Source organism: Arachis ipaensis, chromosome B04, assembly GCF_000816755.2.
Source record: "Arachis ipaensis cultivar K30076 chromosome B04, Araip1.1, whole genome shotgun sequence".
Lineage (NCBI taxonomy): Eukaryota > Viridiplantae > Streptophyta > Magnoliopsida > Fabales > Fabaceae > Arachis > Arachis ipaensis.
The window spans coordinates 2,352,122-2,364,907 of NC_029788.2; the positions used below are offsets into that span (position 1 = coordinate 2,352,122).

General features: G+C 31.1%; 2 protein-coding genes across 2 annotated transcripts; one reads left to right on the top strand and one right to left on the bottom strand.

The window, feature by feature from the left end:
- Positions 4,209-6,686, top strand: LOC107635796. Its single transcript, XM_016339361.1, has 5 exons — positions 4,209-4,269; positions 4,487-4,680; positions 4,996-5,055; positions 5,463-6,079; positions 6,194-6,686. Exons 1-5 carry the CDS (start codon positions 4,209-4,211, stop codon positions 6,684-6,686), a joined length of 1,425 nt encoding a protein of 474 aa, XP_016194847.1.
- Positions 10,021-12,786, bottom strand: LOC107638257 (isoflavone 2'-hydroxylase-like). The gene is made up of 2 exons (XM_016341440.2): positions 11,733-12,786; positions 10,021-10,813 (listed from the first exon to the last, which is right to left on the bottom strand). Exons 1-2 carry the CDS (start codon positions 12,639-12,641, stop codon positions 10,202-10,204), a joined length of 1,521 nt encoding a protein of 506 aa, XP_016196926.1. The 5' UTR covers positions 12,642-12,786; the 3' UTR covers positions 10,021-10,201.

A 12,786-nucleotide genomic window follows, 5' to 3' on the forward strand; every position in this document is an offset into this window, starting at 1 on the left:
ATAAAATAAAATATTTTTACTTTTTTAAAAAATACAAACACTTTTTAAACAATTTTATTAAAGAGAAGTACTACATATACAAGTCATTTTGGACCAAACCCAACAAAAAGAACGTTCACCCATATGAGCATATCAACACGCGCGCTACACAATGGTTTCCATAGTGCGCTTCGCGTTCCTCCTCCTCCTCCTCCTCTTCCTTTTTCTCCTTTTTCTTTGACTTTCTTCCCCTTCTTCGCGTTTCTCCTTTTTCTTTGCGTTTCTTCTCCCTTTTCTTCACGTGTTTATTTCATCTTCATCGTTGTTTTTTTATTACTGTTGTTGTTGCTGCATTTTTTTCCTCTTTCTTTTTCTATTGATTTTACAACATTATGTATTTTTTTTTTTCCTCCCAGGAAGAATTATGAGAATATGAAATAAGAATATGAAGAAGAAGTAGTAGAAGATGAGAAGGAAAAAGAGGAAGAGTTTTGAATTATGCAGAACTTATCAGAATAAAAATACACCCAAATATCTTCGTGTTACACCCAAATTTGTTGCAAATACAGAAAAATGTTTCCTCTAATACTGTATTTTTTTCCTTATTTCTTTATGTCTTTTAGTTAAATGAATGTAAGTTCAGCATCTTTCAAGTAATTTTGTAGCATTATGTGTCTCTTCTTCTTCTTTGTTTGATTTTTTTGTTTTTATTTTTGTTAAAAGAGTAAAACAAGAAGAAACTTGAGAAGGTAAAACAAAAAGAAAAAGATGAATAAGAAAAAAAAAAACAGCAAAAGATGAGTAGGAGGAAGAAGAATAGTTTTGAATTATATAAAACTTAACAGAATAAAAATACACCTAAATATCTTCGTTTTACATCCAAATATCTTCGTGTTACACCCAAATTTGCTGTAAATACAGAAAAATATTTCCTTTAATGCTACATTTTTTTTCTTTTGAATTGAACCACACCTCGTCCACTTGATTGGATTCAAAACAATAATCAATTTTGTTCTGGTTCAATTGACAATCTAAATCTGAATTATCCATTATCTTTAACAACAAGATAACTTATAATGGAGGAGAAAGAAAAAAAGAAAAGAAGAAAAAAAATTTCAATGAAAAAAGGAGGAAGAGGAGGAGCAAAAAGAAGTGGTGTTGATAACGATGATAATAAAAAAGAAAAAAATGTGTAATAACAGTACGAAATGCGTGAATATAAATGACTTATAATAAATATTTGTACGAGAAAAACGCTCGTGCGGTTGGAGTATAATTCTTTATTAAATTAGACCTTAATCTATGTTTAGAAGTATTTAGAGTAGTTATTTTTATTTAAAATATTTAAGTTATATTATAAATGAAACATCGTAAATCTTTACATAAGAAGATTTAGAATACTTGGATTAGTCTCTTACTCCATTTTTTGTCTCTCCTTTTGTTTTTGTTCTTTCCTAGATTGTCTGTGCCATTAAGAACTTGTCACGCATCTTGACTACTATAATCTGACATTAATTATTTTCTTAAACAATAATAATAAAAACATAAATACAAAAAGTAGATCAGTAACTATATCAATCCACTAAAATTGTTAAACATATATCTTCGTACGGTTCAACTAGGTATCCTTTAAAAATAGTATAACATTCAATTTTTTATTACAATAATTAAAAAAAATTAAAACAAACATAACTAAAAATTATGAATAGATTTACTATCTTTTTAAAATTAAATACACATTCAAAATACAATCTAAAAAAACTGAAATTTAAAATTTATTATAAAATAAATCTTAAACTATCAAATTATTAATTAAACTCGTACAAAACACTCAAAGAAGCAGAGAAGTCACGTTTGCGCCATGTTGAAAATCCAGAGGCGCACATGAAAAACTCAGAGGTGCACATCGAGAAGTCATCCTCCGCTGTCGTTTATCCGTGCCACCTTCCTCTTCCGCGCTCATCCTCAACGCTGCCTTCCTCCTTTTCGGCGCTCATTTACAACGCTGTCTTTTTAATGTTTAAATTTAAATTTTAGATTTATGATTTTGGATGTGTTTTAAAAATATTTTCTGTATAATTTCATAATTTTAGATGTGTTACAATTATTTTTTAATGTTTAAATTTAGATTTTAGATTTATGATTTTGGATATGTTTCAAAAATATTTTCTGTATAACTTCATAATTTTAGATGTGTTACAATTATTTTTTAATGTTTAAATTTAGATTTTAGATTTATGATTTTATATTTTCTGTATAACTTCATAATTTTAGATGTGTTTTAAAAATATTTTTTGTATAACTTAATATTTTAGATGTGATACAATTGAAAAAGAAACTACAATTGAAAATATTTTAGTTTATGTATATAATTATATTCAACCATTCATAATTGTATTATTAACATTTATATTGTATTATTAAAGTTGACTGATTTTGGATGTGTTTTAAAAACATTTTGTATAAAATATCATACTATCAGATATGTTATAATCGAAAAATAACAACACAATTTTAAATTAATTGTTGATTATAATAATTTTGAAAACTAATAAGTATCGAAAAAGATTTAACTGATAATTTAAATAATAAATATTATATTCATTTGATCGAATAAAAAATCAAAAGATTAATTGTATTATTTAAATATTTAAAGTTAGTCTGATTTTGGATGTGTTTTAAAAATATTTTGAATAAAATATCATACTATCATGTGTTATAATTGATAAATAACAACAGAATTTTTATGATCATATCAACTACATCTTCTCTCTTAAACTCCAAATTTTTTTTTGCTTCTTTGCTCAAACTACTTACGTAGAAAGTACTTTATTTGCAACAACTTTATTAATAAAATTAAATAAGATCAACCTTGTTCCAATTTATGTTTTAATTTAAACATAAAAATACTCTGCTGATTTTTTTTTGAGTCACCAAAAAAAAATCAGCAGAGTATTTTTATGTTTAAATTAAAATATAATTAAAAATATTGAACATGATATTTCTTAACAAATTACATCAATACATGTGTGGAAAATAATGATACCTTTCACCAATGCAAAATGAGAGAGTGCTTCAGCTGGAAGGTGGTGATGGTCTTCATCAATGAAGACGAGATGGAGAATTCAACTGGCAGCGTTCGTTTTGGTTTAGGATTCACTAATGCGTGTGAATATCCCGTAGAATAAGGAATTTAAAAAACTGTATCTGTTACGTGAAGTTACGAAAGTAAAGCAAAGTCACCGTAACTACCAATGAAGTGGGTAGGTTTTAAAATTTAAATTTAAATTAAAATCTAATTATAGATATATATCTACAAAATAGGAACTTTGTTATGACTCTTGAGTCGTGAGCTAGTTTTGACGGTATTGAGTAGAGTTATCTTCTTGGATTCTGATGGTCTGATGGAGGGATGGGCAGAGAGAGAGAGAGAGAGAAAATGCTGGCTGTTGCCACTTTGGAGATGGTGATGGTAATCCTGCTACTCTTGTCAGTGTCATATAACTCGTACCACGGCCCATATATATGATCCATAATCCATGGCCAATATAAATATTTTTTTGAAGAATGTTAGGGGCAGTAATTTTTGTAATTTGTAACTATCAAATAGTTATTAATGATGATTTTAATGATGTGAAATTAGTGTGAAATTTCATCCAATAATTCACTTTTCTTTACTAATTATATGCTGGTTAAAATTTAACAAAATTATTGCCTACTAGACTTTTCCATATTTTTTTCTCTCAAATATTTTTACTCTCCCAAACAATTTAATGGTTGATATTTTGTAATTTAGCTACTTCTTTAGTATTATCAGTGGATAAGAGAAACCTTCGTGACTCTTTTCCTTCTTATTATACTTCTACTTGTTAATTAATTAATGATATTACACTTAATTTATGTACAAAGTATTTAATTAATTTAGAAAATGAAATTTAATTTTTCAAAGTTAATTAGTCTGTATGGTTAAAATATTTTCTAATTTAATAATTTCTAATATTTTTCTTCTTTAAAAAATAAAAATAAATGATGGTAGTATACTAGTATGAGATAAGCTAAATAAAAGTGGGCGCCGCTGTGCAAAATCGTTAATTTGCTGATTTTAGGAGGGACTGACAGATAAGCCACTATTTGCTTGAGAGAGTGCCACGTTTGGAGCATGCATGCACATGTCCACTAGCCGAAAATTTACCTGCTGTATTTCATTCATTCTAGAAAAGGTAATAACCATGGTCCTGAAACCGAATTGGATCGGCCGGTTCAATCGAAATAATCGGAACCGATTACCTAGTCAGTCCGAGTAAGGTTAGAAACTGTTTTGACAAAAAATCGATAAAAAAACGGTCAAATCAGTGGTTAATCGGTGAACCGGAAAAACTGTTATGTTTTTTAGCGGTTTTTGGTTTGAAAATAAAAGTACTAAACGGCGTCGTATTGCCTCTTTAAAAAAAAAAAAAGAAAAGAAAAGAAAGGCTAGACGTTTAACAAAGCCCTAATCACTAATCAGAAATCACCCAGAAGCCAGTAGAGGAATCTCCCCTCTTCGCAGTCGCATCGCCACCACCATCCTCCTCGCAGCCCACCGCCATCGCCACCGCATCCCGCAGCCACAGCAGCAACGACGTTGACCACCGCAACCACCACCGCGTCCTATTTCGTTGCGGAGCTCGCCTCCTCTTTCGTCGCCGTTACTCGCCGCCGGTAATACTCTGTTCTTATTCAGTTATTCCTCCTCTCCGCCTTCTGATTTTCTGTGCTTGATTTTATTTATTTGTTTGCGATTTTGATTTATTTGTTATCTGTTTTGCTGGATTCATGATTTTGTTTTTTGATTTTCTGAGGTTATTTGTTCATGATGAATTTGTTTGCTGCTTCATGATTCTGGTTTTTGATTTTCTGAGGTTAGTTGTTCATGATGAATTTGTTTGCTACTTCATGATTTTGGTTGCTAAATTATTTATTTGTTCATGGTTTTCTGAAGTTATTTTCTGGTCTGTGATTTTCTGATTGTTACAGATGGAACAATCACAAAGTAACCACAGCCACAAGATAATGCTGTTCAAGATTCTCAAACTGGTTCACCAGAGGAAAATCTGATCCAGCTTGACAATATTTTACAGTGAAGTATGACAAAAATAACAAAGCTCAATATACATGTATTTTCTGCTTAAATACTTACAATGGAGGGGGATATATAGAATGAAATATCATCTTGCAAAAATTCCTGGACAAATTAAAGTTTGTAACGAAGTAACTGAAGATGTTGAACTTTAATTCAAAAGGCTTTTGGAGGAAAACAAAAAAAATAAGGCAGAAAAAAGAAAATTTACAGCTAATTGTTATGATGTGGAAAGTGAAACACAAGCGGAAGAAGAGTGTGAAGCGTCTAATCCTGTACAACCTCCGGCTCCTGCAACAATGGGAGACAAAGGAAAGAGAAGAGCGATTGCTGCTACTCCAATTGGAAGTTATTTTAAGTGAAGGACTACGCCAGGCTCTCAACCAACTTTGAAAAGTGTCTTGGCTTGGGGCTTGCAAGATGGATCATTGATGCACGGATTTCATTCAATGCAATTCAATCGTCTTACTTTCAACCTGCCTTGGACGGCGTTGCTGCAATTGGACCTGGTTTCAAGGGACCGTCATATGATGAAATGAGAGTTCATTTGCTGGCCGATCTTAAGAAGGAGTGTCAGTTGCTTGTTGAAGGCTATAGGAGCTCGTGGAAAAGCACTGGTTGTACACTGATGGCAGATGGCTGGACTGATCAAAGGCAGCGTACATTAAATAATTTTCTAGTTTATTATCCTGCTGGTATGTCATTTGTTAAGTCTGTTGATGCTTCTGATATGATAAAAACTGTCGATACCTTGTTTAAATTGTTTGCTGAGGTTATTGAGTGGGTTGGGTCTAGTAACATTGTGCATGTGGTTACTGATAATGCTACGAATTATGTATCTGCTGGAAAACTCATTCATGAAAAGTATCCAAACATTTTTTGGTCTCCTTGTGCTGTTCACTGCATAAATCTTATTTTGAAAGACATAGCAAGTATTCCTCACATAGCTGACATTGCCTCTCATGCTTCAAAAGTGACTGCGTTTGTTTACAATCATATGATTTTCTTGTCATGGCTTAGAAAAAGAAAAGATTGGAAAGAAATTGTTTGACCAGGAGTTACACGTTTTGCTACTGTTTTCATTACTTTGAAAAGTATATATGATCATAAAGAAGACTTGCAATCATTGGTGGTAGACAAATATTTCACTTCTCATAAATTATTCAAGAGTGTTAATGGGAAGATGGTTAGCTCAATTATCTTGGATAGTAAATTTTGGGAGGATTGTATTACTACCGTTATGCTTGTTGGTCCTCTTATTAAGTTATTGAGACTTGTTGATGCTGATGAGAAACTTTCTCTGGGTATCGTGTATGAGGGCATGCAAAGAGTCAAAATTGCTATCAAGACAATGTTTAGAAATAGAAAATTTGCATACACACCTTATACAAGTATCTTGAAAATGCGGTGGGATAAGCATTTGAAGCGTGACCTCCATGCAGCAGCATACTTTTTGAATCCAGATTTCTTCTATAGTGAAGGGTTTGTTGAGAAGCCAAATATCTTGAAATCTTTGCTTGATTTATTTGATATTGAAACTCTTTGCGATGACTCAGTTGCCGCAATGCAAGAGATACAATTCTATTGAGATCGAAAAGGAAGTTTTGGAAGGGAAATTGCTTTGAAAGCAATTAAGAGACTTGAACCTGGTAAGTTATTATATTTCTATGTTCAATTTACTTTGAAGGTTTTTTAAATATTGAATGAGAGAATTGATGTTTGACTTTCATATCTTGGTAGGTGAATGGTGGAGGCTACATGGTGGGAGTGCTCCTAACTTGCAAAAAATGGCAATTCGTCTTCTTCATCAAACATCTTCATCATCCGGATGTGAGAGGAACTGAAGCCTCTTTGAACAAATCCATTCAAAGAGGAGGAACCGATTAGAGCATCAAAGGCTAAGTGACATTGTTTATGTGACTTATAATCTACACCTTCAATCTAGAATGCATCGCAAGAAGAAGAATTATGATCCAATTGACATTTAAAGCATTGACACAGTAGATTTATGGGTAATGGCGGATGAAGATGATCCTGAATTTACTAACGGAGGCATCGAAGGCATTGAAAATTTAATATACACGGATAATGCTATGCCTTCATATCCTAAAGGTGATTGAAATAGCAAAACTTGTTTCATTTACTAAAGATATCTGTTGTAAAGTTATAACTTTAATTTTTTCTTGGTTTTTTATTTTATTTTATTAGATGGAGATGTGGAAGTTGATGTGGATTTGCCTGATGTCGCTGATTCTTCAAATACAGCTTCTTTTGGTGGTACTTCTGATGATGATGGCTTTGGATTACCTGTTTATGATGGAGATATTGGAACACTTAATGATAATTATGATTTTTGATGAGTTGTACCTTTGATTAGTTGAAAACTTGCTAGTAATTGTTTCTTTTGAATGTAGAACATTATGGGTTTGTCATTATGTGGGTTTTTTTTGTTTAGTTATAAACTTTGATGTTTGAAGTTGTTTGTGAACCTCTAATTTTAAGTTATGAATAATTTATTATGTGAAATTTTAAATTTTATTAAGTTAGAAATTATTGAATTTATATATTTAAAATTATTTTTAGGTTTTTTAATAATTTTATTTAATATTTAATTAAACCGGTTGAATCCTGGTTGAACCCCGATAGAACCAGTGAACCATTGAAAAAGGTATAATAGATAAGAGTATATATAGGTGTTAGAAGAATTAAAGTAATAATATAATTCTATAATTAATATACAGATATTCTATATAAATATAAATGACACTAATTAATCTTAATTAATCTTAATTATTCTCTAACATTTTCCTCAAACCCAAGTCGGAGTTAAAGAGACCATATTGAGTTTGAATACTAGAGTCCAAAAACGAATAAAATGATGGTCTTCGCGAAGATGTTAACTGTCTGATCCGTTCCAACAGTGACGAGGCAAACAACATCAATAAAGAGAGGTTGCCGGACAAAATGATAATTAATCTCAATGTGTTTGGTGAATTTATGAAACACATCATCATGCGCAATATGAATAGCGCTGCGATTGTCACAAAAAATATCGGTTGGAGATGACAGAGAAACACTCAAATCTACGAGAAGTCAACAAATCGAGATAATTTTAGCAGTAATATCAGTGAAAGCACAGTAAATTTAAGGACTAAATCTCTAAATTTAAACATTTTCTTATTTTTAAAATATTCTATTAATTTTAATATTTTTGACACAATAAATATTTAATTATAAAATTAAAAATAATATAAAAAGTTAATTAAAAATTTTTAAATTATGAAAATTTAATTATAAATTTTATAAAATCGTAAAAATTTGGTAGAATAATTTAACCATTAATCTTCTTAAAAATAAAAGGTCGACGAGAACAATTGTATGTTTGAATTGTCATATAATTCTATTTTTTTACAATACAATATATATAGTTTTAGACTTTTAGTTTTAGAGCAATTTTAATAAGCTATTTTTTAAGTATTAATTTTGATTTTTATACTAATTAAACTGATTTGAAATTAAAATTTGTATTGGATATAATATTTAAAATGATACTAGTATCAACAAGGATGTTATTATTTAAAAAAAACTAGTAAAATATTGTTATTTTTATATGCATTAAATGAGTTGTGTTCTAAGTAGTGTTTGGATAGTGTCTTTGAGACACAAATACATAGACACAAATACACAGTAAGACATAGACACAAAATATACAATTTTTTTTTGTTATGTTTGGTAATAATGTACAAGACATATTAATCTTAACTAAATATCATATTTACCCTTATTACTGCAACACTACTACTAATGAAAGGAGGAGAATAAATTCTAATGAAAAAAGAAAGAGGAAGAGAAAGAGAAGAAAGAGGTGGTGTGATGACAATGATAACAAGAAAAAAAATTACAAAAAGAAAAAGAATAAGAGACACAAAAAAAAAAGAAGAAAAAGAAGAAAAGGAAGCACGGAAAAAATAATAAAAACGCATAAATATAAATGACTTATATGACTTGTATAGAAAAATACTTATAAATAAAGAATAACTTATTCAAATTATGATTTAACAAAAAAATTAAAATAATTATAATTAATTAAATTGTTTGAATTTTGATTGATTAGACACTTAATTCCTTATATTCTTCTATATATATTTTCACTCCCACTTTTAAAACTTCACGAATTCTTCACCGTAATGATCACTCAAGGGTACACACATATGGAATGAGTATGTATATATACTGATCATGCTGTAAGGAAATTAAATTATAAATTCTACTTTAGTCTGCCTAATCTACCTCCATATAATTAACCTTCTCTGATATACTAAAAGCAAGTACATAAATTTTATTAAGGATTATTCATATATGTATGTGTAAGTACTACTTGCGTTTTGTGTATATTTTTATCCAAATGAATTTTATATGTAATAAAGTTTAATTATTCTATTGGTTCTTATAATTTTATTAAATTTTTAATTAAGTTTTTTTTTTTAATTGGGTCCTTATATTGCTTTTAATTTTGTAATTACGTCATTTTTATATTAAAAATGTTAAAATTAACATAATATTTTTACCAAAATACATACGGTCAAATATTTAATTAAGTTTTTAATTATAAATATCTTTAATTTAGGAAGAAATATTCAGTTAATTCTAATATTTTTTACATTAAGAAGAATTTAATTACAAAGTTAAAGCAATGTAAGGATCTAATTTAAAAAACATATAAAGATGTAATTAAGAATTTAATAAAACTATAAAGATGAACAGAACAATTAAACTTAATAATAATAATAATAATAATAATAGTAGTAGTATGCCTAGCCAATTCCGCTTGGGATTTTTTTTCTTTTTTTCTTCTTACGTTAAAACGCATGTTGCGTTTTGGTTTTAAATTTTTTTTTGTTACTAATACAACGCAGGTTACGTTTTGCAAGACTATAAATAGATCCATAATTTTGCATAACACACCATATTACAATATGTGTGCATAACACTATTTTTTTTTTCATTTTTAAATTATTTTCTGACGAAACTCATGTGGGTCAAATTTATGCCTAATTAAGTAATTATTTCAGCCTAAATTTAGGACTTATTATAGCAAATTAATTACTTCTGCATTAAATAGTTGACGATGAGTGGACGTGGTTTGCACATGGCCTTTAATGAGACTAACCTTGACAACATAAATCCAATTTTCTCCCTCATATCAATCTCCTTATCACCAATTCGTTTCCAATCAAAGCACTGAATTAATACTCCCAAAGTGAAGCTAATAGTCCGCAAAGCCAAGGCTTCTCCCGGACAAGCTCTCCTTCCCTTCCCAAACACAATTAATTTTTCTAACTCTCCTTCTTTCTCAAACCTCTCAGGCTTAAAACATGTAGCATCGCACCAAGTTTGAGGATCTCTATTGATATGCCATGCATTGGTCAACACTATGGTATCTCGTGGAACTCTGTATCCCCCAATAGTGCAATCATCTGAGGATAAGTGTGGGAGTAGCAAAGGGCCAGGAGCATACAATCGAAGAGTCTCGTAAATGATGTTTTTGAGATATGAAAGTTTTGGAAGATCTGACTCTTCTAACAAACGGTCTTGACCTACATGCTTTTCCATTTCATCTCTCGCCTTCTTCATTACATCTTGATGGTTCAGTAAACATGACATTGCCCATTCTAAAGTCACTGCTGATGTGTCAGTTCCAGCAAGAAACATGTTCTACAACGCAAATCAACTTAATTAGTTAAAATGGAGCCAAAAGCAATGCAATATAAAATAATATATTTAAAACAAAAATAATATATTTCAAATATCAGAAATAAAACTAAAATTTAAATAAAGGTTAGAAGCTAAATAGTAATTTAGCTTTTTGCATCTGGCAAATTAAATCCAATAAAATATAATAGAAGAAGTTAAGGCTAGAGTAGGTGTGTGTCTAGGAATGGCAGTATGGATCTGGAAGCGTGAGCAGTGTATGTTGGAATAACTGAAGATGGAAACGGAGAGCAGGAGAAGGAGATGGAGCAAAAATCACCATATGATAAGGATAGAGATGAAAATAAAGAATTTTTTTTTTGAAAAAATTTAAAGTGAAGATGAAAACTATATCTCTCAGTTTGTAGAAAAAGTAATGCTAGGGAGACAAAAAAACAGCCAGAACTTGTCTTATTTAGCATTTATTAATTGTCGCAACAATTAATGAATACTAAATAAGACAACTTATAGCTGTTTTTGGCTGATTTTCTTTGGTTTATGTTTTGAATTTTTTTTTTTACCAAAGATATAAGACTCGAACCCACAACCTCTTAATTGAGTATGGGGAGACTATGTCATTTGAGCTATTACTCATTAGCTCGGTTTTGAATTTTTGATAACTGAAAGTAGTTAGATAAAAATTTAATCAAATTATTTAAATCATTAGTCAACTTTGATAAGTTAGATAAAAATTTAGTCAAATCATTTAACAATTCTCAACTATCATCTTCACTTAAAATTGACTGTATTTTCACCTCTTAAAAAACATTACTTAAAAAAAGTGCTCTAAAATTTTTTTTCGACTTTATATCTATTCATTGCTAATGACTTAATGAGAAAGGAGATGAGAAAAAACTTGTGTGTGTGGTGCTACTAATTTTACCAAAGCAAGGCCTTTGATGATGTGATCAGGGTAGTAATCGGGCTGCGATTGTTGCAGAGTTAGGAGATGATCTATCATGTTCTCTTCAGCCTGCTCCTTCTTGTTGCGACGATGCTCTTCAATCAGTCCTTTCAAGAACCTGTCAGTTTTCTCACCAATATTCCTGATCCGCTTCTTCAAACCACCGAAATCAACAACCCTAAGTATCGCCAAGAAATCGTTCACGTTGCTAGACCCATAGTCTTGCAAAAACTCAGTAACTACCGCTCTAAACTCCTTCCCTTCTTCAACATCGTGGTGCTTCCCACCAGAGATCATCTTCATGATGTTGTTGAATGTCATTTCGTAGAACTTGGAACTCAGCTCCACCTCAGAAAAGTCGTCGTCGTCATCATGATGATGACCTGCTGCAAGGGTCCGAACGAGAGTCATGATCTCATCTCTTCGGATTTGGGAGGAGCACAAGTCGTTGATGCGTTGGGTGGAAAGGACATGGAGGGTGGTGATGCGGCGGAGGTTGCGCCAGTGATCGCCGTAGGAACTGGAGCCGAGGGTGGTGGAGTCATATAAGACGTACTTCCCTGAGAGGAAGCGCGGTCGATTGGCAAGGATGACGTCATTCTTGGTGAAGCATTCTTCGGCAGCAGAGGCTGATGAGACGACAACCACAAGGCGGGAGCCGAACCGGAGGGAGATGACGTGGCCATACTTTTGGGAGAGGGACTTGAGAGTGTGGTGGAGAGGCCTCTTGAGATGGTGGAGGTTGCCTATTATGGGGAGGCAAGGTGGACCGGGTGGCAACCTTAGTCGGTGGAATTTGAGCACAAGGTTAATGCTGATGGTGATGATGAAAAGAAAGAATGCAAGATGAAGGATAGAGTATGATGATAACAAGGAAAAGATCTCCATCCTTGTTATAATTTGGTTTATGAGTTTGATGATTTTTTGCAGCTACTTATTTCCAATTTGCCGTCCTTCCATTTAAATATATGTACTTGTTTGGTAACATTTTTATGTTACTTAAGAAGGCCACGTCTCTTGGCTAAGTATGAGT

Bases quoted from the DNA above. Each gene is read 5' to 3' on its own strand.
- LOC107635796 (XM_016339361.1), top strand. From the start codon at position 4,209: ATGGTCCTGAAACCGAATTGGATCGGCCGGTTCAATCGAAATAATCGG. The intron at 5,056-5,462 runs GTTCACCAGAGG...TTTTAAGTGAAG, and splicing joins TGTTCAAGATTCTCAAACTG to GACTACGCCAGGCTCTCAAC. The intron at 6,080-6,193 runs GTTTGTTTACAA...TACTTTGAAAAG, and splicing joins CATGCTTCAAAAGTGACTGC to TATATATGATCATAAAGAAG.
- LOC107638257 (XM_016341440.2), bottom strand. From the start codon at position 12,641: ATGGAGATCTTTTCCTTGTTATCATCATACTCTATCCTTCATCTTGCA. The intron at 10,814-11,732 runs GTAAAATTAGTA...TTTGCGTTGTAG, and splicing joins TCATCAAAGGCCTTGCTTTG to AACATGTTTCTTGCTGGAAC.